At 45.7% G+C, this 27,596-nt stretch overlaps 1 protein-coding gene and 1 long non-coding RNA gene across 4 annotated transcripts in view; one reads left to right on the top strand and one right to left on the bottom strand.

Annotated features, from left to right (window-relative positions):
* LOC146833446 (uncharacterized) overlaps nt 1-27,596 on the top strand; it is a 489,922-nt gene that overhangs the window by 354,112 nt on the left and 108,214 nt on the right. The window lies entirely within an intron of this gene.
* The window catches only part of SYNGR1 (synaptogyrin 1), a 68,457-nt gene that overhangs the window by 9,588 nt on the left and 31,273 nt on the right, over nt 1-27,596 (bottom strand). For all 3 annotated transcript variants that reach the window (XR_014960588.1, XM_085601271.1, XM_085601272.1), the window contains exons 2-3: nt 6,037-6,274; nt 5,090-5,235 (exon numbers count right to left, since the gene is read on the bottom strand). Coding sequence is in view for 2 of the 3 variants with exons in the window: in XM_085601271.1 (XP_085457397.1) it covers nt 5,090-5,235; nt 6,037-6,274 (384 nt within the window). In the remaining variant the exon portion in view is untranslated. The remainder of the gene's footprint in view (nt 1-5,089; nt 5,236-6,036; nt 6,275-27,596) is intronic.

Raw genomic sequence — 27,596 nt, forward strand, 5'->3', positions numbered from 1 at the left:
CACCTCCATTTGCTGCTCAGTGACACGAAGTTTCACCCCTTCCTTTTTTAACATTTTTACGTGGCTGCTGCATGAGGTCTCAGGACATGACACTAACATTTGTGACATGTGACTGACACTTAGCTGTCAGTACGCATAGTGGAAAGGAGTGGGAACCATCTAAAGCTTTCTTGTGTCTCTGAAACAACACATGACTGTAGGAGGGAGGATCACTCTTGGCTGAAAGCACACTGGCTGGCACTGATCTGGTCCAAGAGAGAGTGGTATGTAGTCATTATCCCAAAAATCTGGGTAACGCTTCATTTTGCAACATGTGATCCAGATATCATCTGCACTGGCTTCCTAAGCTTAGACGAGGCGATTTTACAACACAATGTTTGAATATGAGAGCTCTGCAATATTAATTAGGCTCTATTAATTGACCGGTTGGTCCACTACCTGCCTACTACAACACCTCACTCAGATGAAAGAGGTAAATTGTCCTCTCCAAGAGGCAACAGACAGCTTTTTGGCGGGAAATCACTGGAATGCTCTTCCTGGCCGAGTCAAACACACAACTATGGAAGTTTCCAAAAACTTCTGGAACCTTATCTTTGAAGAATCTCCTTCCCCAGTTTTTGACCAGGGTATTCGGCAGTGCATCTGGTGCTCTGTGGCGGTTAGTTGCAAAGGGCAATGTGCCCTCTGAGGCAGCTTTGGGGGGGGGGGGGGGCACGCAGCACTGCGAGTGCAAAGCATGACATTAGCCTCACCTAGTGCTGGCCAAAGAGCAGGATGGCTGATCATGGGTCATATTTGTTCGGTTGACACAAGCTACTGCACTGGTTTCTTTGACATCAAGGATGGCCTAGGTGACCACTGAGCAGCCGCGGCCCGTGGTGGGAGTTCCGTCGCATCGCATTTTGCGATGCAGCGCGCGCTACGAAATTCGTTTTGTTTATTTAATTGTTTACTTACCTGCAATTATCCATATTCCGGTTTTAGAACCCCCCACCCTGCCCCTCCCCTGCCCCGCCTTACCGCCCCACGGAACTCCCTCCACGGGCCGCGGCTGCCACTGAGCTGTAAGTAATAGGGAAAATGTTGTCATCAATAGTGGTTTGACAGTTTACATGACTTTTCTGATCAATAGCTATAGTAGTTTGGCCACTTTTGATTGATGTCTCAGGTTATTTGTCAGCTGTTTCTGTATTGGTTATTTTATGGCAGCAAAGGTAGGCCTGCTGCTGGTAAGCCTGTCCTTTCGGTTTTTGAAGGGGATTGTTATGTCAGTTTAAAAGCCAAAAGCACAACTTCAATATGATGGGTGAATGTTTTTGCTCTGGCCCTTTCTGGCTTCATTGTTGGGGAGATTAGCTTATTCATGGGCGTTGTACATGACCACTTCACAGGCAGCAGTTTGGTGTGGCTCAGTTATTGACGGTTTTGACTCTGCAATCCCTATCACTAGTAGAGGCCATTGTCAAAGTTCTCACTTTCCAGAGGACCAGTCTCCCTTTTTGTCTGGATGGTTTTTGGGGATGCTGATCAAGACTTTCCAAAAAGTGGCATTTACTGCGCATCTCATCGCTGGCTTTCTGTGAAAACGTATGTTCACGTTGTGAGAAGTTGAGAAGAGGAGTGCGTACCCCTTCAAGATCCTGGAGAAATTAAAAGGGAAAGAAGAAAGTAAACGATGCTGGCTTCGCTTCTGCCTTACACTAAGGTGACCAGGGTTTCCTTCCTGGTGCTGGCACAATAGAATGCTAAGAATAAATATATTCAAACAAAAGGCAAACAGCTCCAACTCAAAGGACATTGTGTGACTGTGTTCTAGCTACACAATAGAGACGGTCTGATAACAGACATGGCCTTGAGTTAATGTCTGAAGAGTACTTTTTGTTTCAAATGTTGAAGTATTTGTCCAGCTATCTCAGCACAGAAAAAATGTCCATCCATTCTTTACCCAACATTACCCATTTGTGGTGCCATATTAACTGTGGCAGGGGCTTCTCCCCTTGATGAGACACAAGTGCTACCCTGCCAGTGAGTGCCATGGCTGATCCCATTGCTCGCCTTCACATAGAACAGCAGACAACTGTTTCAACGTGCCTGTACATGCAGTGGAAATCGCAGGCACTAAGAGGTCCGCGCATGCGTCGGTGTATGCAAGTGCTAATCTACCTGCTAATGTAACAGTTGATACCAATGCTTACAAGACGGTGCAAAGACAAGTGCGTCAAACTACTCCATTAGTGACTCTAGGCATACCATGGAAGGCGTTGGTGACAGTTTGCTAAGTCACACCACTGCAGACACCTGTGCTAATGTACCCACACAAGCGCCTGCAGACACCAGTGAGAACGTGCTTCTTTCTAATCTACCATGTACTTGTGTGTATGGGTATTAAAGTAATGCACTCGATCTGTAAAGTAATAGAGTGCTGTTCTACTGCAGACACTAGTACGAACATGCCGGTGCATGCAACAGTAAACACAAGTGCTATCTGGTCGGTGTATGCAATGATGGACAACACCCATGACTGCACGCCCGCTTTAATCTATCCCCAAAGGAAAGGGTTTGCCCACATCAACCCACGAGACCTGGGCTACGATACAATAAACACAACTAGCCTACACTTGGGAACAGATCTCCTCAGTGTTTAATTTTTTAAAATCAGTGGTATGTACAATGTTTCATCCCCTAATCCATCAGGAGGTAGTCCATTTAAAGAACAAGGAGATCTGTAGAGAAACAGTCTCTCCAAACATGACTTAGAATTCCTCAATTTGTGATCTTGTTTACATCCCATTAAAAATCGTCGGGCTCCTCCACATGAAAGGTCGACACGTTTCAGACCCAAACATTCTTGGCCTCCTCAGGACTACGGTTGCTGTATAAACCACAATAAACTTCCAATCACTTCTTAAAATCAGAAGGGACTTCTACTTTTACCCCCTACATCCCTATTGATTCAACCTAAAGATCAGCGATGCTATATTATAGATAGTGCACCGCTGTGTTCTTGCTCTTTTGTCAGTGGGTCATCCACACTTAGATATTCCTCCCCTTGCACAGTATTCGGAAACATCTTTTTAGTGTCAGGCCTAGTTAAATTCTTGTAGGATCTTTGTCCACATTGACTATGGACAACAGTGGTGGGGCACCTTGGATGGTCTCATGCATGCAGAGGTGCATATGGACATGTATGAACTAGTAATTGTGATTTGTATAAGACAACACACTGACAAAACAGAAACAACACAGTGGTGCACAATAGTATAGCATGGCCGGTCTTCAGGTTGAATTCACAGAGGTGTATGGTAAAAAGTATAAGTCCCTTCTGATTTCAATGAGTGATTGGATGTTTATTGTGATTGATACAGAAAACGTTCTTGTCTTTCCATGGTCCTGAGGAGGCCAAGAATGTTTGAGGCCGAAAGACGTTAACCGTACATGTGGAGGAGCCTGACAATTTTTTGATGGGATGTAAACAATATCACGAACGAGAAATTCAAAGCAATGTTTGGAGAGGCGGTTTCTCTACAGATTTCCTTGTTCTTTACAGGGACTACCTCCTGGTGGATTAGGGGATGAGATATTACACATACCACCGATTTTTGAAAATTAACACGGAGTGACAAGGAGAGTTTTTTTGTGAATGACACAATATGTTATGAATCATGTGTATTTTTGTAGTATGGTTTTGCATATATAAATGTGAAGTGTATGTATAAAATGATTCAAAGTAACAAGGCACTATAAGAGAACTATAGCACCATACGCCATTGCTTCTTTTTGTTTAACATCTTTCTCTGAATATTATCAGCGTTTTTTTAATCTGCGATGAGGGTGTAAAATGAAATTGTTCAAAACTGGGGATTCCAATACAAATTTGCTAATGTATTGGTTTTTCTAAGCAATTCATGTATACAGATGTGTTCCCAAGTGTAGGCCAGTTTTGTTAGTTTTAATCTATCCATCGAGGCATGGGCCACACCAATGCCAATTGGATACAGGTGACTAACTTGCCACCACATCATCTGTTTTGGCCAACTCAAAATGACCACGACTCCCACTACCTCATCAGCTTAGCGTTAATATGTATTAAACATTACCTCAGTATCAGGACCATAATCACACCATAACCACGTCCAGTTCCCCTAACCGTATCAACTACCATATCTCTAAATCTTTATTTTACCCATTTACCCATACCTTAAACTTTTAACCTACCGTAATCTTACTCCTACCCATTACCTAAGCACAAACACCAACTCTAAACTCTACTTTTAACTTTCTTCTCACCAGTACCCTAACCCTTCCATCACCATTACACAAACCTTTAATTTACACATACCCTCACCGTAAAATAACCATAAACCTTTCCTTTACTGTTACCCTTACACATAGTTCAAACCGAAACCTGCAAACATTGCATACCTTTTTTGGTTTTAGTCAAGATTCTTAAAATGACAATGAAGGGGAGGTAGGGTAAACATTACTTTTTAGGAGTTTTATGTATGCGTAATGATGTGCACAGTGCTAGCCTACAACTGCATGTAACTGATAAAGAATTTTGATGGTAACAGCTCACATCAGTAGCCGACACCAGTATCAATCCATCTCTGAATGTGATGGCCGACACCAGTATCAATCCATCTCTGAATGTGATGGCTGACACCAGTATCAATCCATCTCTGAATGTGATGGCCGACACCAGTATCAATCCATCTCTGAATGTGATGGCCGACACCAGTATCAATCCATCTCTGAATGTGATGGCCGACACCAGTGCTAACCTGCTTAAGCACATGACTGCGCACACGCTCTGCCTCACATGTGAGAGATGACACCAGTGCTAACCTGACACCAGCTTAATCTGCCTGCGAATGCAGTGGATGACAGCAGCTTAACATGCCTGTGCAAGCAATGGAAGACACCACTTTTAATCATCCTTTGACTTTAGACACCAGATGCCTGCGAATAGGACTGAGGATACCACATGGGTGTGCATATGACAGAGTACACCAGCCCTAAAATGCCTCTGTGCTCCACCATGTACACCAGAGCCTAGCCACCATGCTTGCAGCCCAAATACACCACTCACCCAGGTGAAGATGGAGAAGAAAGAGAATGCGATAGCGGCACGGGCTGCGTCTGCCCCCTCATTCAGCGGGTTGTCGATCGGGTCAGAAAGTGACCACTGATTGGCCAGGAAGCAGAAGCCAACAAACCACAGAAAGGCCCAGAAAGCTGCATCCAACGGGGTCACAGACAGAGAATGGGACAAAAAAACAGAAGGAGGGTTAACAGTTCAGCATGAGGTCAGTGAATTTTGCACTTCAGTTGCATGTGCTGTGTCTGCTCTGTGAGTCTGAAGGAACCCTGCACTGCGGCTGCCTGCACTGTGCTATGCCCACCTGTATGTGTGAAGTTTGCACTGCTGCGGCCCATGGGGTACCTGTCTTGTATGTATGAGAGAAGCATGCACTGCTGATCAAAGCTCAACTAGAGTCTGTGGTTTCCAGTGGGTGCCAATGGCACTTAGTCCACATCAGATATTATTTACACGATCACAAGTAATGGAAAAAAAAAAATCACACAAATCCAAAAGACGGAGGAAGAGAAAGACAGAAATCAGCTGCAAATGAAGAAAGCAGGAACCTGCCAGAGTGAGATAAAGGGGCAGGAAGTGTCTAGTAGTGGATTAAAGGTGAATGAGGTGGATTTAGGACTATGCAGCCTTGGTATTCTGTGCGCCAACATTTAATTGCAGCGAATATCAGCTCCTGAGCATGGCTTCTGGAGCAGGCAGTTTTGCTTTTACACTTTAAGTATTCCTTCTGATGCTAGTAGTGTGCTTCCTGCTTGTGCCTGTGTGTCAACATCGGTTGCAAATCTGCATTGTGTTTCATAAACTTGTTCTGTGCCTTTGATGGAAACTTGCCCCGCTTCTGGCTGAGCGTTACCTGTTCAAAGTGTGATGGTGCTTGTGTTGTTGTGTGTAAGGGGGAATCTGGCCTCTGCCTTCCCCTTTCACTAGCGGTGCCTCACCTGACACTCCGACATCAGACAGCACGGCCTTCTTACGATCCTTGACGCTGCTGATCTGGGGGAAGTAGACGTCGAGCCCCAGGTAGAGGACGCTTGTGAGGAACGACAGCACGCCAACAGTCACGCCATAGTTGCACGCATTCTGGTTGCGGTTGAAGATGCAGAACTCCTCAATCTCTTTAGGCAGATTGGTGTAGCCCTCGTTCACAATGCAACCAAACACCACAATAGAAAACACCTAGAACAAGAAAGATGCAGAGGGTGAGCGCAGGATACACGCTAACTACTAGCACACACCCATAACATCAGTGCTCTAAATGAGCCAGTACTCTCCGGTACGGAGTACGGTTTACAGTTTCTGAAGGTTAAAGATAAAAAAAATAGCAGCGGATACATTTTAGCTACTTTGAAGAGCAATTGGTTTCACTAGCAGCTGATCTATGTGAGGTGTATCTCAGTAGCGGTCTTTGTGAGCTGTAACTCAGTAGATGTTGTGTGATTGGCTAGTTTGTTTAAGCTTTTACTCAGTAGCCATTCTGTCTGTTGTGTTCCAGAGCTGCTATTCTGAGTGAGCTTTTTGTGGGAAACTGCAACTCAGTAGCTATTTTGGGTACACTGTTGCTTCTTTGCTATTATAGGATTAGCTATTTTGAGAAGCACTGCACCATTGAACTTATACTGTGTGAGCGCTACGTTTCTGTTTTTTGTGGGAGCTGTAACTCAGTAACATTTGTGCATAAGCTGTAACAAAGTACATAGCCTGTCTGAGCTGGTACTCAGTAGCTATTCTGTCCAAGTTGGAACACAGTAACTATTTTGAGTGATCTGTAACTCAGTACCCACTTGCCAGAGTTGAAACTAAGAAACTATCTTATTTGAGGGTAACTTGGTAGGTATTTTGTGTAAGCTGTTACTCAGTGGCTAGTCCGTCATTAACCGATTTTGAGACGTGGCATAGCTCAGTAGTTTTTATGACCCAGTTGTAACACCTTTGCTTTGAGTGTGCTATTACAAGAGGCAAAGCCTAGTAAAGGACTAACTCCTTCTCCTTTATATTAGCTGGCAGGGTGGCTCAGTGAGCTGAATGCTCACCACTGAAAATGTGCATGCCAGTCAGCAGGAGTTTGGATCCCAGCAAGGCAGACTTCCATAGGCTGATAAATGGACTACCATAAATGATTACAGCTTTAATTTACACAGCTTAGAAAACAGCAGAAGCATGGTATATAGCGCTACATTGAAACAAGTTTTTATTAGTTTTAGGCCGCTATTAATCCACTATGCACTCCAAAAGATGGGATGCGGGGGCCTATACCAATCAATGCCCCGAAAGAAGATCCGCATTGAAAGTAGATCTTGCTTAGCCTCCAACACAATTATCAGAGTTGGAATAAAGTTGGAATTTTCCGCCAAAGTTGTGTGTTACGTACACATTTTATAACATCTCATAATATATTAAAATCGATATACAGAATAAACACAACATGGAAAGTACACAAAATCCAATACAACAATGTAATTTGGTAATCAAAAACGAAACTGCTCCTCATACAAGAACAATAATCTCACGTAGACAGCAGGAATGAGATCAAGCAGGAAAGAGATCAAGCAGACAGCAATAGCACCGTAAAGCAATGAAGCTACAATCCTGGGTTAAAGACTTTATATAAAGTTTGCAAAGCTCCGAACACTCCGAGAGAGGGGAAATTGGAACCAGCAGTCTGGACCAGGTAGCAAGTTTACACAGGATTCCCAGATGTCTGAATAGATAAATGGACTATCACAATTTTTCTGCAAATTGAGTGACTTTTTATACCTCTGGTATTAAGGTTTAGCGCCCAGATCCAAAAACATCTAAAAAACACACAGTGAAGGTGCCCACAACGGAACACCACTGCTATTGGGAGAGGCTTTCAGAGTGCATGTGTGTTTGTATGTATGTATGTATGTATGTATGTTTAAGGATCCTAGGATCCACTTTGGCCTCTGTTTCGAGATGAACACAAGTGCAAGTCCAAGGGTGCACAGGGATCTCAGCCGATCGGGATGGACTGTATCTTGCTGGCTGTAACTCCAAAGGGCTGCTGGACCACCACACTCCATGCGGGATCAAGGAAACAACGTAAATTGAAAAGAAGGCAATGCACTGAAAGGTTTGCTCGCCAGGCAGAGTCATCACTCATTGCAATGGCATTTATAGCAGTCCATCTCCCTGCAACCTGTCTAAGTCTCTGGTTATGGGTACCAGGGGTTTCTGCAAATGTCCGTGACTCTCGGCAGCCAATCATGTCGCTTCTAGGGAGCCACCTGCAAACTGTGGTCAGGAGTTCAGAAGGCTTCAGGAGTCTGGTTCATGGTCTATTGGTCCTTGAGATTTGTTAGTTCATCCGTGCAGGCGACGCCGTGTCAGCACGACAGCCGGAAGGACCGCATCGGGCTTTGTCCTAGCCAGAAGAAAGCAGGCAGCCGCAAGCACCGCCGACAGCGCAGGTTCCACACAGATTCAAGTCCAAAAGAAGAGCAACACCTCCCGATACATTTACAAGGCAGGGACTAGGGAAGCAGCCAACTAACTGCCAATCAGTGTCCAGTGCATGCTTCAATCAGGCCAGCTCAGTCGTTCCGTCTCAGAGAGGAGGCTAGTAATGCACTTCAGTGCTTACTGATTGCATGCAAATGACCATTTAAACTTCCCTAGGGTCTGCTCTGGAGGGAAAGTATAAAGATTCTCTCCAGACAGCTCTGGAAAGAAAGTATAGCAGAGGACGTAGTGCTGTGGAATGGGGCTGTTTGAGCAGCACACATCCCCCAACTTGCAAAGGCACTCTTGCAGAAAAGTATATGTTTCATAATGGTGACAGCCAACCCAAGCATGAGGTGCACCAGATAAGTCCATTTATATTAACACACGTGTTTAATATTTACAAAGGCTTACAGCAGCGAAGACAGTGCACAATGTTCCCAAACATTGTATATGTATATATATATATATATATATATATATATTACACATATACACACATATATACACATACACAGGTTTGAAAGTGCAGCGCAGAGGCTTTGTGACATTTTCCCGACCCACTGTGGTGTTTAATTTTTGAATATTGACATTGCATATGAGCAGCTCACTGCAGCGTTATTTTGGCACTACTAATACCAGCAGGCTCTGGGCGAGCCAACGCCCACTGGGGCAGGTGTTAATGATTTAAAGGAGGCCGGTGCTCCAAGCAGTGTTTTAATGAAGCCTCTGAAGAAATGCGAGGAGCATGAAACACGTCAGGCATACAGATTCATTTGGACTTTGTTTTCATTGCACTGCACGGTTTTTCCTGCACATTAAATACGAAGATTTACCTACCTGCAAGTTGGCTCTTCTAAATGGGGTGCTTTTTGAATTTGGATATGGATATATATATATATACCATCCAACCAAATCTTCTGGACTTCCATTTAATGAAGGAGGAAGTAAGTAGCTCTGTGTGCATCTAGGAAGCCCAAACACTACAGAAAGCTCCACTAACAAGGGCGAGTAAAGGAGGGATCAAAAAGGGGTTACGCCCGGATTCCAAGGAGTGGAGGCGAAAGTTGATCCTCCCCAGCAGAACTGCTGTCTGAGGGGTTCAGAGGCCCCATCATCACGGTCTTTACAAAACTAAGCATAAACGTTGGAAATCCTATTGGGTCAACACTGAGAGATGGTGCGTAAGGGCACAGAAAACCCTGCAACATGTGATAGGAGAAGACCCCAAATCCAAGAGCCATTTCAGAGGGTCAAACACGGCCTGGTCCACAAAGTCTTGATGGAGAGACCTGAAATATAAGGGTTGATGTTTACAATCACACTTTGTAAATACTTGGTTATTTAGCTGTGCCAATAAAGCGTTATTTTTTGTACTCGGTATTGTGTTTCAGCTTCTTATTGATCTGCAACTACAGAAAGGGAAGCCAGTAGGGAAATCAAACCTTACTAATTGGCACAGTGTTATCGGGAGTACCTTTATCCAGCCCTGGCTTCTTAGACTACAACACTTTGCCTGCTGGGGCTTTTAATTTGGCTCTCTCATCATGAAAAATGCAGATGTCTTAAAAGCCAAGAGTGGCTAAAGATGCTCCTCCTAACCATGGTGCCAGCTGTCACCACTGAGAAATCATCAACTTGAAGGAATCACAGTGGCAACTCCCAGAATGCAAAGTGCTGCTGGCTTCAGTGACATAGCAAGGTCAAGTGGTATCCAGTGCAGAAATTTCTTGTCACCCCCGGCTTGACAAAATGGCAAAAATGTGTGTTTAAAACACAAATTTTTACAATTTGGTCACCCCCCTCAGTGATGACACCCGGAGCGGCCCGCACCTCCCTTCCTACCCACTGGCTGGCTTAAAAACTGGGGCTGGATTAAGAGGCCCCTGATGTCATGAGCGGGAAACTGTGGGAAATTAGAAAACTGAGAGGCCAGTGGATTTGTCCCAGAATCAGCTAGATGTCAAATTGTGTCCTGACTCTACCTTGGTCCATGAGGAAAGTTGTGCCAACGTTGTAGAGACTAGCAGAGGTGAACTGTGACTGGCAGCCATCTTGGAAGACCGTGGGCTGCCTGGGTGTGCCTCAGCTGTAACTAATACACGGTGTACAGCACACAGGTGTCGGTTACACCGCTGGGAATAGACTGGCAAGCTTACAATCCGAAGCGGCAATCACTTATCCAATAGCACGCTCTGAGCGGAAGAATAAGGTTACAACTCATATTTTACAAACCTTCATCCGAGTCGAAGTGTTATTAATCAGTCTGCAAAGACGTGCTAATAATCGTGAAGCGTAACTTCTGCGCAGCACTGATAATTAAAAAAAATAATAGTAATGATTAATTCATAATGCACACAATCTGGATTAATTATTAAAATGTTTTGTCTGCCAATGTGTTACACCTGTCGGATCGACTTTCAGTCGCGAAATCATGGGTGTGTGCCGCTAAGCCAGGTGGCTCTTAGTTGCTCAATAGACTTATGTCTTGCCAGTCCCAAGGTTTCAGAAAAAAAGCACTTTGCAAGTCACAGTGGAATTCAAAGGTAACTTGCTATAGTACTTTTTGATATGAAAAGGGGCACTTTATTCCTTATAATACATATTCACAGAGATGATCACCGCTGGCGCAACCCTCTTTTAAATTATTCATATCTTGCTCCTAATGAGGCGTCTGTACTGTGAAATAAATATGCCAATAGGCAGATTGTAATTTATTGTAAACACACACGTTAGGCAGGCTAATGTGAGTCACTTTTAAAACTGGCTGCATGTCGAAATAGGAGGCAATCCGAAGATACTATCCATGCTTCCTGTAGCCAATTCTGGCATTTCAATAAGCAAAAAATGCCATCCTATTGCTAACGAAATCTAATTTACATTAAAAAAATAGTACAAAAGAAATAGATGCAGAACTTGTTCTCCCGTTCATTGTTTAAAGAGCATTTGTAATTCGGCTCTGGGGCCAGTCTGTCACACAAAGAGCACTTTTAATGCAATTAGGCCTATAATGGGAGTGACCAGACCCCAGTGACATTGGAAAGGTAACTCCGTGTACGCGGGCACTTGACATGAAAAGACTAAAGGGAATGGAAAGTGTTTAAGTTGATGAGAGGTTCATAGCAGGTCCAACCCCAAACGGCATTGCATTAACCTGTTAAGGTACTACCACCACTCCTCAACTGCTCCACACACTCTTCAAGATTCCAAACACGTCCTCACACACAGACAGACAGTTCAACATTACTTACTTGATCAATCAGATCACCATCCTCCTGATCAATAATGAATTCACACAAATGTAATCCCACTTTAACAAACCTAAAACGGGGTGTACTTTAATAGACTAATTGCGATCATACACACACGCACACATATATATATATATACATACACACACATATATATACACACACACACACATATATACACACCCACATATATACACACACACACACATACATATATATATATATATATTCACTGAAAAAACCGTAGGTTTCACACATGTTATAGTTAGCTGGACATTTTACTGATAAAAAACCAATGACATTCCCCCGTTATAGTTAGTGCAGGCAACTATAACTCACGCGACCGCAATCCTCTGCTGATGACATATGTGTCTTTATGAAAAAAAAATATTTGTAATATATGTATAGCTAAAATTTAATGGAAGAAGACATGGGCAAATAAGTGTCTAAATACAGTATTAGCATCAGCAGAGGATTGCGGTCGCGTGAGTTATAGTTGCCTGCACTAACTAGAACGGGGGAATTTCATTGGTTTTTTATCAGTAAAATGTCCAGCTAACTATAACATGTGTGAAACCTATGGTTTTTTCAGTGAATTTGCAAGGTTTTTTAAATGCTAATTCCTAACTATAACGTGTGTGAAACCTATGGTTTTTTCAGTGAATTTGTACGTTTTTTTAAATGCTAAGTTACTTTACGCCATTCGTGGCGTGCGCGCCCAGTTAACGCAGTTAGTGCCGTGCACGAACGGTGGTCACGCAGTGCGCTGCGTGCCCAGATTACGCGGGATGGGCCATGTACGCACGATGCGCTTCGCGCACCGTGCGCACATGGAGGACAGATTATGCGCTTCGTTGTGAAATGTAATCTTTTATATTTTCATTTGATTTATATATGCCATGCACAAATGGCGTCCTACGGGCACCGTTTGCACACGGGGTGGGGATAGTGAGGATAGTTTTTTTTTTTTATTAATTTTTACCGTACGCGTACGGTAAGCGTAATCGGCGATTTTTCGAAAAAAAAAAAATTTGAATTTTTGGCCTTGGGGGTTCTTTGGGGACACCATCATCAATGCTAGGTGGTTAGGAACTGAATACATTGCCCCTTTAGATGTTTTTAGCCTTTGTTTTTGCTGCCTCACTTAGAGTGCGAGAGAGAAAATGGCGGCCGCCGCTTCCTGGTTTCGACCGATTCGAATGTTTACTTAGATCTAACAGCCAATCAGAATCGCGCACGGCACTGTACGCGTACGGTAAGCTTACCGTAAGCGCTCGGTAAGCGCACCGTAAGCTGCCACAGATATATATATTGATTTAAATGCTATTTTCTCAGGATCTACTGAACAGATTTACACCAAACCTACAAAAGGCACTTCCTTGACCTGAGGACTACCTCTCTGCCAAATTTCAAGTAACTCTGTTCAGCCGTTCGGGCTGTAGCTGTGTCTAAAGGTCCTATGGAAAAATGCATGGGAAAAACGCGTTTTGGGACCCCCCTTTTTTCTCAGCCCCCGCGTGACGAATCCCCCCCGAGACTTTCAGGGTAGGAGCGGAGCGCCCCACCTATTTGGAAAATTTCGCGAGGATTCGTCGACCGGCGCCAAAGTTATTCCAAATAGAATGTTGCGGATTTCCTATGGAAACAGGGTCCTAACTATAACTATCTACTGGCGACCGCCAGTAGATTATATATATATATATATATATATATATATATATACCTATACACACACACAATTACTTCAGAGTTCTTGAAATAGGGTAAGGAATACTATACGAGTGATTACAACATTAACAACGCCGAAAAGCTTTGATTGTGATCCAAAATAAAAACGGAGTGAAGTTAAAGACAAGTCTAAAAAGTCTTATTTTCGCACATTTTCTGAATCGCATCTAGTTGGGTTCGGATGTCATAATCAGGCAGAGGGCCTACCAGAGTCCAAAGGCCTGATGAGGCTGCAAGATGCTTGGTGGTGCTGCTGCATATTATGAGTTTCCTCACTGCGACCCTATACGCAGTGGTGAGTCTTCCATGGAAAGGATGGCGGTGAGGAAACGTGCCCCTGTGCAGGGGGTGCAAGCATGGGGTCACATGTTGTGCCCCCTGTATGTGTGCACCCTCAGTTCCTGCACGTAGCCAAATGTACAACATTTTGCATTAGTGCATTTCTTTCTGTGAAGGAACAATATTTGGCACTTCTATTGGTGGAATGATGCGATACTGAGGTAGCTGATGTTTCGGTAATCAAGACATGCTAGAACCAGGAATCTCCCCATTTCAAGTCTGTGGTAGGTCAGTGTGCCAGAGTGGGAGTATTCCCGAAGTAAAGATGGCAGCAGATCTACTCTCTTACGCAGCATGTTTGCACGAGGAGCACAACAAAGGTTGGCATTGAAAAGAATCCCCAGGTTACTAACTTTTGGTGAAATAGAGTGCTGGTTTACACGACTAGAAACCAGATGAACGTAACTGGAATACAGTTGGTAACCCGGCTACTCGCATTTGGGTCTTAGCACCATTCATTCACAGGAATACCAATTTTATTAAGTGGAACACATTGTCCAAACACAGGGTGATGTTGATTGCACCTGTGGCTTGTTCTCAAATGTGGATTATTTGTCTGTAGCTGCCGAGTATTTGGAAGGTCGCTTGGTAACACTTGAGGGCTTCAGCCAAGAGGTGTGCATAGATGTTTAAGTGGAGGCACAAGAGGGATGATCCTTGGGTGACACCACAAGACAGATGTATGGAAGACTTGAATTATTCAATTCAGTGTTTTTGGCTTCAAGCGTTGAAAAATGAACGGATCCATTGTAGAGTGGCTCTAGAAAAGGCTGCTTTGTGTTTGAATCTCTCATGCAGAATTGTGTAATCAATAGTGTTATAAGCAGTGGAAAGGTCAAGATGTCTAAAGGCAGCTGTGCCATCCTTGTTAGTCCTGGGCGGTTAAGTCTGTTTTGTTCGCGAAGGTTGCAGAGTTTTCTGCATTCGGCGCTCCGCTGAGCATGTAGAGTTCTGAAAAACTCAGTTCCACAAAGCGGAGTGGAGTTTTTCCTTCGCTCGCCAATGTTACATTGGGGAGCGCGATCGAGGAAAATCCAACGCTACACCACCTCCCAGCGAGATTTCTCAATGCGGATGGTCGCGACCGCTCACGTTAAAAAACCATTTGTTCGCGTTGGGGAAGCTGCCGCTCATATAGAAAATCTACTCGATCAGCAGAAAGAAGCACCACCCTCTTGAACTGCGCATGGTGCAGTTTGAGCTGATTTTCCAGTGAGGGACAAACATCTGGCTCAACAAATCAGCGTGAACGGCATGACCTAACGCACTCCACCGCTTGCTGAAATCAACATAGTGCAGCTGAGTTTTTGGTCACTTTGGAGTTCCGCTACACAGAACGCCACGTGAACTCTGCACAGACCTAATCCGTGTCTAGGTAGAAGAGGAGCTTTTACATCGTATTAGCCATCTTCAATGCTCCTTGAACAATGGACTCTTGACTGTTCGTCGGTGAGAAAAGGTATCAATTTTAAATAGTCTTGAAGATTTCTCATCTTCGGCTTTGCCAAGATTTTGATAAAGAACGGGAGATTGTGGAAAGGTCAATAGTTGGTAATGCATTTTAACAACTCCTCTAACCTTCAATATAGTTTTCTTTCCAGCATAAAGGTTGATGGCGACGTGCTTCAGGAAGGAGGGAGACATTCATTAGACTAGGTGTGTCGGCTAAATTTCAAGGAAGAATTGCTTGAAATGTGCAGTGGAACAGGAGTCCATGGGACATTCGAACTCTTGTTTTGCCATCAGATAAAGAACCAAAGCTGATTGCAAAAGCCTGAAGGAGAAGAGTGTGTGCGAGTGTGTGTGTGCGAGTGTGTGTGCGCGCGTGTGCGTAGGATTGAGATGGGGTAAAAGGGCATTTCTGGGAATGGCCCATAGAGTTGCAGATTTTTTAGATCTTAGCCTTGGAAACTCAAAAGAGGTCTTCACAATGTAATATGTAGTAGCATAAAATAACGTCAAAACCAAAACAAAAAAAATCCACGAGTCATCATTTCAGCGTCAAACGCTGAAACAAAATTCCAATAAGGACACACACTAACAATTGCACAAGTATTATTTTACTACTATTTTTAATTCAAGTTTGTCTCCATCGATTTCAGCAAATCTTGCAAACTTTCACCAGCATGCTGATATGGTCATTATCATCTCTATTCCATCTTCTAAACTTTACAATATTTGGTAACAAATAGGAGGGAGAAACAGTCTAAATGGGGAGTGTTGGCAAATGTGCCTTTCAAACATGGCGTGGATAAAAATCCGACCAACTCGAAATTAGGACCCAAGTAAGAGGTCTTCTCAGGCTTAAAAGACTGCCCTTAGTGCAGTAAAAGATTCTTAAGACTCTTGTGGCTCAAGACAGTCTTGAGCCAGGGAACACCATTAACAAATGTGACCAATTGTGTCTAGTTTAAATCAGCACTACGATTATCTTAAGCGAGCAAAATATTTTAGTAAGCAAGCCCAAAAAGTCCAATGTGAGGGACATTATACATCTGAATGTATATTTTGACCACTATAAAATTCATATTCCTGTATTGCTAGTTTCACCCAGGGTCCGTAAAAATACTATAAATTCTTTAAAGTTCTAAAAAATTTAATTTCTTTAACACTGGTGATAAATTTAGTCCATTAGATCATATGAATGCATTGAGCGACACATAATGCAAGTAAGTTTCTAAACAAAACCGAATTTGGGAAGGAGAGTGGCAGTACCTATAGTGCTTTGGCTTGGCTCCCTTTTGAATCGCCAGTCCCCATGGGACAAGAGCCAGGCTAGAGCCAGACTTTTGCCATGCTCAGGCCTCGTTTGGCTTGCCCTCTACCTAGAACTTCGTAGTAATGAACGTGGCTCAGCATTAAATTACTCATAGGTGCTCATTTTACATTTCCTGGAAGAATCATCAACTGTTGGAATCTATGATCTGCGCCCCATACACATATCTCTGCTGCAGGAGCATTAACCCAGCAAACTATAGCAAACTATCTTACTAGGATTGGACCCTGTGGAGGACAAACTGAAAGCAGAAAATGCCTCAAGGCTAAAAACTTTTTTTTAATTATTCTAAGACAAGCAGTAGAAATGTGGAGTTTTAAAAGGTGCATGATGTGGCCTTTTAGAGACCAAAATGTGTTCTGCTTTTCTTTCGCCACATTGCAGGCCCTTAAAATTGGACCAAATAGGCGAGCGATTGTTTGAAACCTCGCAAAGCCAAATGTTGGCCCTCGTGGTGGGTCACGAGGGATCTTTGGCAGGATCTCGAGGCCTCAGTGGAAATCAATTTACCAAGTTAAATCAGATCACATGGCCCCTAAAGTACTGAAAAACACCCGACTTCCGCTTCAATCTGCTTCAGATACTGAACGATTCATGAAATAAGTGAGTGAGGGTTGGCGTACATAATTTCATTTCAATAATAATACAATTGTATCACACGACGTGATCTTAGCAAAAGCTTGAGGTTTTAGCATAGCTCCCCCGTTGTTATCCTAACTGGGTTTAATCGAGATCCTTCCGATTTCAGCCAAAGTCACCTGATTTCATCAAGCTTCTCCCAATTTAAATAAAGTTCTCACCATTTTTGTAATCGAGCTCTGACATTACGAAGTACATCTGTGTTTTTTCGTACCAAATACAGTGGAACCGGAAGCACAATGGTCTGTTTTTTGCACAATCACAGAAACAACTGAGCCCGTGTATCAATTTAATATGTATTAAAATATCAAAGTAAACAATTCTGTCACTGTCATTTATAGAACTGTATTCGTTTCTGCTGCTTCTTACAAAGTTTTGTTAAAGCGCATACAGCCTGCCCATTGTTTACCATTGGTTGGCTTTATTGTCCTTCTTCTTTGCTTGCTTCTTATTGAATGGCTTTCCCAGTCTCATTTTGTGTTTGCCCCTCCCCTGAGCATAGCCTCTTTCACATACTTTTGCCTGGCTAGCTTGTATCCTCCGACAGCTCAATTATATAGAACTCCATTCATCTTTTTGCTTAAGAGTTCATGTGTTTTCCAACTCCCTCCTTCGTGTGCTTATTCCCCCCACAAAACACTCCTGAGTTCTGTATTGCGCTCTCTTCCCTGTTTGCTTTCTCCCAGAAGACCCACTAGCCCGGTCTCCGTGTTGCTCTCTCCTTCATGTTTTTCTCTGCCCCCCCCCCCCCAAAATAAACACCCTCCTCCTATCCCCCATGTTGCTTTCCCCCTTGTGTGCTTCCACCAGCAAACCTCTTGCTCCATATTGCTCTCTCCCTGGTGTGCATCCCCCACCTGCAACACTCCTGCCCTCCCTGCTCTCTCCCTTGTATGCTTTACCCCCTTGAACCACCCTGTCCTTTATATTCGGTGTTGCTCTCTCTCTTCTGTGCATCTCCTCTTCCAGAAAACACCCCTTCACCCGTCCTCAGTGTTACTTTCTCCACTGTATGCGTTTCTCTGACAAACCCCCCTCCATTGCTCCATTTTGTTCTCTCGCACATTTCTCCCCATGCACTCTCCCACTTCAAGCCCTGTTCCTCTCTCCATTGTGTGCTCCACCTGAAAACACCCTGACCTCCATGTTGCTCCCTCCCTCGTGTGCTTTGCTCAATGCAACCACCAACCCCGCCCACGAACAGCACTGCCAAAGCCAAGAGGTCCAAAAGGAGAGACGCGTTGACTTTGCAGATGCTGCTTTCCTCTGACCGCAACAACTGGACACTATTCAGTAATTTATTTTAAATTCTCCTAAAAAGTGTAGAAAATTCCATCCCAAAAACAAGAATGTGAATATGCAATCTTTCCAATCCCAGAACTAATTGAAGTTAGCCATGAAATTCCTCTTGAAGCACAGGCTATAGGTGGCTGAACTCGCAGCTTCACTCTGCAGAATTCCACGTAGTTACATATAAAAACTCTGCGAGATACTGCAGAGTTCTGCAAGCAGGCGAATTCTGCATTTCTCGCTGCTTGCGCTGATTTTTGGCACCGGGAGTTTGTTCCACGCTGTAAAATCCAATGTAAATGGCCCCACATGGCGTCCCAAGGGGCGCCGCTTCTTTCTGCACCTCGAGTAGATTTTCTACTCGAGCTGCAGATTTATCTATGGGAGGCATTCTAGCACCCAATATGCAAATTCTTGCTTGCCAAATGTTGGCTAAGCGTAAGAAAAAAACTCCACCACACAGTGGCTGGCGGAGTTTTACCGCAGCTCTGCGGGAGGGAGGGAGAGAGAGAGGCGAGGGTGAGATCAAGAGAGAAAGAGAGAAAGAGAGAAAGAGAGAAAGAGAGAAAGAGAGAAAGAGAGAAAGAGAGAAGAGAGAGAGAGAGAGAGAGAGAGAGAGAGAGAGAGAGAGAGAGAGAGAGAGAGAGAGTGAGGAGAGAGAGTGAGGAGAGAGAGGAGAGAGCGCGAGAGGGAAGGGAGTCTGTACTGTTGCTCCAACCCGGCTGTGCAATAAAGCTGGGTTGGAGAAACGTAACTGTGCATGTCTGTTTGGCTGGCCTAAGACAGCTGGTCAAACCGACATGCGCACTTAGCAGTGCACATCGCTCAGCTACAACTGCCATGGCCCCGCCCTGCCCCTCCCTACACATGCTGGCTCAGCCAGCAGCTGAAAATAAATGATCAAATATGGTTTTATTTTTCAGCTGCTGGCTCTGAGCCAGTGAGGCGACGCTCCTCCGCCATTGCAGAGGAACCGCCGCTGACCTAAATTATAAGGTATGAAGATACTGGAAGCCACTGACGAATTATGACCATATAGAGATACAAAGCCACAGGCCAAGCCCTTTATAAACTCACAGTACGGAGAGGTGTCTTGCAATATCATTTTAAGGTAAACATGAGGTGATCTTATTCCTTATAATCTGTAGAGGATAGAGCTGAAAAAGGATTTCATGTTCTGTGTAACAACTTTACCCAACACTGACCTTTCAGAGAACAGAGCTTTGCATTCTGAGACTTGTAGACCCCGAGTGTCAATGAAGATGAGAACTACAAGCCACGAAAGCCAAAGGCTACTGGATTAAAAGGTAGGACTACTTAAAGGTGATAACGCGTTATGCATTTCAAACTTTCCCAAAAAAAGGAGGAACTGTAATATATTAAGCAGCTTACTTGTGGAAAAGGAAAAGGCAGCTGCTGCTGTTCGGCCTGTTCATTTGGTACATTTTGGCCAAGTAAATCCCCATGGGTATAATTCACATGACGTTGTCTGGCAGAGGGACATATTTGGTACATAACCTATTGAACAAATCTTGCAAGCCCTCCCATTCCTGCCCCACTGATGTCGCTCTTGGCAGGTGAGAAGGGTGTGTGTGTGGCGGGACACGCAGCAGTAAAAGGCCGGAGGGCTGACGGTGTGACGCAAGCAGTCGCCGGTAATTACAGGTGCGTCTTTTTAGGTCTCGCCTGACCCAGCGCATGCGCTGGTCTGGTGAGACTTATTGAGAGGGCTCCAAAAAGTGCTACCAGGCCAGCCTAGAGCTACAGTGCATGTGCGCGCACGCGCCACGCTTTACCGCGATTTACTTTCACTTTGATGTTTGATCGCGATCGTGATCACTTTCGCGGCCGCACGGCCGCTTGGCATAGCCAATAGGTCTTGCTTTTGGGACCTTATAAGTATTTAGTTATGCAACTGTTGCATGGCTAAACACACAAGGTCCCAAAGGCGAGACCTATTGGCTATGCCAATGCTTGTTTTCTTTTTACAAATGTGTTCTGATGTCAGAACAGAATCATAATAAATAATGGACTGATTTTAACTAAGGAGGCAATTACAGTCTCTTTTGCATTAGCTGTGAATGTTACAGTAATTATTTGCACAGGGTATATCTCATCAACATGGCATCCCATAGTCACAACTGTGTGCTAAAGCGAAGCGGGTGTGCTGAAAGTGGCGACTACAACTTCGCATGGAGTACAGTCGAGGCGTCACGCTCTTCATTTGCCTAGGATTATCTACTTGCCAAGACCTCCACTGCTACTACTCTCTCACCATTTGTCCTTCATACTGTCTGCTCCACTTCCTCACGATTAATCACTCACAGGATTTTTCCACCTCCCAATCATTCACCCCCTCTCCCCTGCATCACCTCATTCTTCTCTCCCCACTCCACCTCCACCCTCCTTCTCCCTCCTCCATCTCCCCACACTCTACGTCTCCCACACCTCACCTACAATTTCTCCCTGTCCTTCTCCTCCGCTGCACCTGACACTTTCTCACTCACTTTTCCAACCACTATTATTCCCCTGTCTCCATGCGTGCGGTCGCCTCTGCATCCCTCGCCCCTTTCCTCCCTCTCCCCATCCTGAACTACTGAAAACCAGGAACTGCGCACCAGTCTCTCATACTTCTTCATCCACCACATCGATTAGCGCTGCGACCTGAACACGATAACCCCATCCCGGTGTCATCACATACGACATGGAAACACCATCACAAGCGCACGTTCACCGCAAAAGGTATCTTGGCCCTGAATAACAGATGTTTATTGTTTTCCACGTCAATGGTACACACTTATTGATTTGAACCTGTGATCATGAGGTCAGACACAGGCCCCTACAGTGGATGCATTAACCCACTAAGACACCAGACCCTGAAACCACACACCCTACACCGTGTAGCGTGCTACCCATGTAGACAAGTGTTTTGACCCCACATAGGGGTAGTAAGCGCTATATAAATGTTGCAATACAATACAACTCTCCACTGCTCTTCCTCGTCCCACTCCCGCCGCTGTTTCCCAACACTCCCCCTTTTGTCCTTTTCCCTTCCTTGCTCTCCCACCCACTCTCCACCCTTCTCACACTCTCACCTCCGCATCTTCACTCCACCCAGTGCTTCTCTCCCCACTCCAACTCTCCGTCCTTCTCTCACCCCACGCCCATTTTCCCATCCATGTATTCATACCCCTCCACCCTCAATGCCACCCTCGCCCTCTACTCCACCCTAGCCTTCTCTCAATCATCCATCTCCCCACCCAACTCTCTGTACTCTTCTACCCCCCACACTCCACACCATTCGCCACATCTGCTCCACTGACCAGGGACGGAACTAGACCCAAACATCTGGGTGGGGGGGGGCTAACACTCCCAGACATGTCCGGCTCTAGCACTGGAGGCGTCCACTGTGACAGTCTTTTGTGGTGCTCCCTCCCCCATGGCCTCCTTCTCCTTGAATTTCCTCACTACCACTCTCCAACAGTGCGCCTCATCTCTCCACAGCCTCTCTCTAGCGTACATTTCATTTTTTTTTACAGTCCTACTCATAGTTCACTCACACTCAGTTTTGTGATCTGCATGGTACACGTTCTTTGCAGCAGGCACATTAACCCCCGCCCTGCACTACTTTATGATGAGTCTAAACTGCCACTAGACAAAATTCCAATCTTTCATCAGTATGAACATTAATCAACAGAGTTTTCTTGACATTTTTATTGTTACCTAAACAGCTGAATGCACAAGGAAGTTCATGTGCTTTTAAAGCAAAAGTTGTTTTTAAACACAGTGCCCCCTACCAAAGCCAGCAGCAGGTGTGGCTGCACCAGTCACACCACCCTAAAGCCAGCCCTGCTCCCAGCAATGGGGTAGCACAAGCATTTCCAGAAATGGGGTCAGAGCTAACCTCTTTCCATTATACGAGGAAAAAGTAGTGACAAATTGTGCACTTTAAACATACTGGATAAACCTCATAGTATAACAAACATATGTTTGTAGATTTGACACTGTTCCAAAGCTTCAACTCATTGCAAGTTCAGAAAAATGTTCCTCACCCATTGTTGGCAAAAGGTACAGTGTTAGTTTATCTGTAAGAGTGAATGCTGAGTGCATGGTGAGAGGAGTTAGTGTAGGGTGATGGTGTGCCCCCATGAGTTCTAGCTGACTGTTGTCCCCATCTGCAGGCAGGGTGAACAGAGAGCCTGTATGAGTGCATACTGAGATGTTTGCCCGTGAAAGTGCAGGGTGAGGGGTGGGAGTACAGAGTGAGTGATGTGACTCCAGGATGAGTGATGTGCTTGTTTGCGTGGTGTGAGTGCAGGGTGAGTACTGTGTCCATGTGAGTGAAGGGTGGGCTGCTTGAGTGACAGGAGTGTCTATTGTGAGTGCACGGTGAGCAATGCAACAGTCTGAGGGTAGGGTGAGAGGAATGACTGCAGGGTGAGTGATGTGACCATACGAGTTTGGGTGCAGGTGAAAGTGCAGAGTTGGACAAATGAATGCATGGTTAGTGATGTGCTTGTTTTAGTGAGATTGCAGAGTGAGCAGTGAGAGTGACAGGTGAGTGAAGTGTCGCACGAGTGCAGGTTGAATAGTGTACTTGTGTGACTACAGGATGAGTACAGGGTGACCATTGCAAGTGTATAGTGAGTGGTGTGAGTGCAGTGTGATCACTGAGTGCAGGATAGGCTGTGTGCTCTTGAGACAACATAGTAAATGGAGGGAAAACGGCGTGGGTTCATGGTGATTGGCATCAGTGCAATGTGGTCACTGTGAGTGCATGTTGAGCAGTGCGATCGCTGTGAGTGTAGTGTGAGTGTTAAAAGTGAAAAGTGAGTGGAGTGTCATGTGCGTGCAGGGTGAGTGGTGAGCTTGTGTGAGTGCAAGGTATGAGGACGGTGAATGGTATGAGTGCATGATGAGCAGTGTGATCGCTGCGAGTGCAGGGTGAGCGTGAAAATGAAGGGTGAGAACGAGGAGCGGGTTGTCTGAATGAAGGATGTATTCCCAGACACTTGGATTATCTCAGCAATAGTTGAACATATCTGAAATCCTATGCCAGCCGTCAATAACACGCTATTATGGCATCAATCAGGGATGGAGGAAATGAATAATGTGCTGATCCTGCAACAAACTCTCAGTCTCCGGATTAAGGTTGCCAGTTGATGGGATTTTTACCAGCACCCCTGGTATTTTGATGTCCCAGCCAGTACAAAAATAAGCAAAATCTCCTAAAACCGGTATTTTTAACACTTATAATTGCAGTTTGAAGAATGCACAGATAAGTTAAAAATCACTAAATGTATTCTAGAGGTGTGTTAATCACCCCTGATTAATAATTAAAGGAAACAATTACAGAATGTATTTACAACCCTATTTAGTTTTCAAGGCAAGGCCTTTGCAAGCTCTTTAAACAATAAATGGCGGTATTTTTCTTTTGGAAAGGTGGCACCCTTACTTTGGAGATGCCTTTTCATGAAATGCATTCTCCCACTGTGGCAGGAAAAGTAAAATACAAATGGAATTAATAGGCAGAGGGAGGATCCAGGGGGGTACTGGAACCAGTGGGGAAAACATTAAGCCGCATTAACCAGTTCACAAAGGCATGTCAATGGTCCCTTGAAGACTTAAGAGAAACGTGGGTGGAACAGAGATAAGACTCCGCACACTGCCCAGCCCACACCGGCTCAAGCTGCAGCAGCCCGGGCTGAGACACAGGGGGGGGGGGGGGGGGAGGGGGAGGGGGCAGTGCTTTAAATGTGCCGGTACTGTCCGGTACAGAGTACCGGCACTTTTTTTAGAGGGAGATTACCAGCACTTCTCAGGAACAAGCAGATACACTGGCGCCGAGTAGCTACACATCTTTGTCTCCATTTCAAGCACTGGATGGGGGGAGGGGGAAATCAGTGGCATGATGAAACTTGATGGTGCCCCCCTGCAAAGTAGATGGAGGTTCCCCCCCCCAACCCTCCAGACTCACTTAGCATTACTCATTCTTATCTGCTCACACTCATCTCTTCTACCCCACTGCTCTAGCTCACTATCCTCTCAGCGCTGTATCTCCCTCCTTCTCTTCCATTTCTCCAACATTCCCTGCCCCGGTCTCCCCCATCCCCCCTCCACACCTCTGCCATGTTACCTCCCATAAGCCTCGCCCCCAATCTGCCACCACTTTCCTCTGCTGTCCATTGCACATAGCAGGGAGAAGAGGTGGGTCGCCGTCCTCTCCCAGGAGCCCCTCCCCCCTTACTTGGAGGTGACCTTGTTGAAAAGCGGAGCTCCGGCGCCTGAGCCCTGGGTGGGGGAGGGGAGAAGAGGAAGCCTGCAACACAATACAGCGATGCTTTACTGGCAGAACCAACGCGGGCGCATTACCAAAGCCAGGTTTATTCCTGTATCCCAGACCCATGAGCAGGGGGAGCGGCACATGGCCTCCGCGCACGAGACCCAGACATGGATCAGCACATGTGTCACACGTGTCGGGTCCAAGGGCAATGGTTACACACTGGCTCCAGCCACAGGCAGCCGGGCTTTCCCTAGGGTGACTAATTCCCAAACGCTTAGGCTTCAGACAGCAGAGCTGTCCCTCATGTTACACAGATCTCATATTGTCTTGCGTAATAGAGCGGAGCTATCCCTCCGGTTACAACGATCTCACAGCATCACGGCGAAGACAGCAGAGCTATCGCTCTGGTTAGACAGATCTCGCGGTCTGTGGCTCTAGAGCAGAGCCATCCCTCAGGATGCATCAGACAGCAGAGGTTTCGCTCATATTACACAGATTTCATTGCTGGCCTCAGACAGCAGAGCTGTCCCTCAAATTACCCAGACCTCACAGTAGCAGGCATCAGGACAGCAGAGGTTACACAGATTTTATAGGCTCTGGTTTTAAAGAGCATAGCTATCCCTCAGATTACAAGCTACACAGCGGCGGCACCGGGCCGCCACCGCTCAGATAATGTATACTTTGCAGACGCAGGCTTCTGACAGCAGAGCTATCCTGCTCAGAAAAATTCTCAGGCCCAGGTCTTTAAGTGGGTCCTGCCGGAGCTCAGCACCGGCAGTTCTAGAAAGCAGCCGCGGTCCGTGCAGGTAACAGCGCTGGGGCCGGGTAAGGGGGGACTTCGAGGGAAGATGCGGATGGAAAATGAATTATTTAATTTTCCCTCTGCATCATCCCTCGAAATCCCCCCTTACCCGGCCCCCACCGCTGTTACCTGCATGGACCACGGCTGCTATGCTGAGACAGGTCCCTATAGTGTCTCTATATTTGCAGGGGCGTAACACAGGCCCCCGCATCCCCTCGCAGTGTAGGGCCCCCCCCAAGCTGCAGGGGGCCCCCTCAGCACTGTACTCACGCCAGAGAGCTACGGCACGGGGCCCCTCTGTGTACCTTGCAGGGGGGCCCTTGCAACTTTCGTTACGCCATTGTATATTTGCCCTCACCCTCAGGGTCCAAAAATAAATCTTAGCTCTGCAGCAGCGCCAGCCTTCACTGCCTTTGAGGAATCTTCGAAAAGACTCATTACAGTACTTTCACAGTCACCATTTCACAACTGGAGCATTTTCAATGGTATACCAACAAAGCCAACATTGTTGTTTATTTATCTTAAGCAACTAACAACCATGGACAAAGCCAATAGTCCTGGCTTGTTTTAGGTGTAATGTTACTTGCAGTGGCGTAACAAAGGCTCCCACAGAGCGCCCCCCCCCCCCCAGCTTCAGGGGGGCCCCCCTCAGCACAGCACCCTGGCCTATGAGCTCCTGAGTGAGTACATAGGGGCCCCTCCATGTACTTTGCAGGGGGGGCCTCAGGTTTTGTTACGCTAGTGATTCCTGGTTGTAGAAGCAGCGAAATACCAGTCCAGCGGCACACTATACTAAGCACAGATTTTCAGCTTACGTGTTTTTAAGCCACACCCTTAATTGTATCCGCCACGCCCCTTTGGAGCGAGACACCCCCCGTTTTTTCATCCCACTTAAAGCCTTAATCAGGCCTCAGACAGCAGGAGTATCCCCTAGGCTGCAAAGACCTTAGAGTTTCATGACCCAGGGAGCAGAGTTAACCTGTTCCAACATGGCTTGGCCCTCACACAGCAGAGCTATATTCTCATGGCAGGGCCGGAGAAAGCAGAGAAAACCCCTTAGTGACACATATCCTACATGCCAAGGTCCAGGGTTGAACTGGAACAGAAAATAGTCCTCAGCAGCAAAATAAGTGTGCCCCCCCCCCCCTCACCCTCTGTTAACGAACAGTGGCCCACATTTGCAAATCCGGGCATTTGTGACCTTGTAAAGGCACGCTGTATAGCGGGTTTGCCATTTATTAGAGCTTGCAAGCGTTTCTACTCGCTGCAACAATACTTGTGGAAATATGAGACAAATCAACATTAAAAACAGGCCAATAACCAGCTCATTAAACAGGCTAACACACTACCAAAAATTCGCCCTACTATCAGACCAGCCGTTCTGCACTGTCAGGTTGCCCTACAGGCCAGTCCAACCCTGTTAAATCCCCCCTTCCCCCTCCCCCCAGCCGGCTTAAGTATCCCTCTCTGACACGGGTTTAAAGGGCTTCAGACAGCAGGGCTCCCGCTCAAGGCACAGTCGCCGGCCTCGGACAGCAGAGCTGCCCTGCTCAGCTACAGAGTCCCTCGTGGGACAGCCTTGTGCGAGGCACGAGCTCGCGGGTCCCATGACCTGGCAGACATCATGAGTCAGGCAGCAGGGCTAATTCAATGCGCCTCGCCAGAACCCCAGGAAATGAACACGGATTTAAATCCCAAAATCACATCTGCGTCGCCATGGCTCCGACCAGCGCAGGGGCCTCTTGATCTAGCTTAACTGTGTGTGCATGAATATTGTGCCACTGCCAGACCCTTGTGAGCTAGGATCACACCGTGCATCAGTGCAGGGGCTGGGACCACCACATGGTGTGAGGGAATGGGAGCAGAAAGATTGTATGTTTCCCTTCTATTGAGTGAAGGTTGTGCAACAGTTTGATTAAAAAAAAATAATC

Source organism: Triturus cristatus, chromosome 4_2 (assembly GCF_964204655.1).
Source record: "Triturus cristatus chromosome 4_2, aTriCri1.1, whole genome shotgun sequence".
Taxonomy (NCBI): domain Eukaryota; kingdom Metazoa; phylum Chordata; class Amphibia; order Caudata; family Salamandridae; genus Triturus; species Triturus cristatus.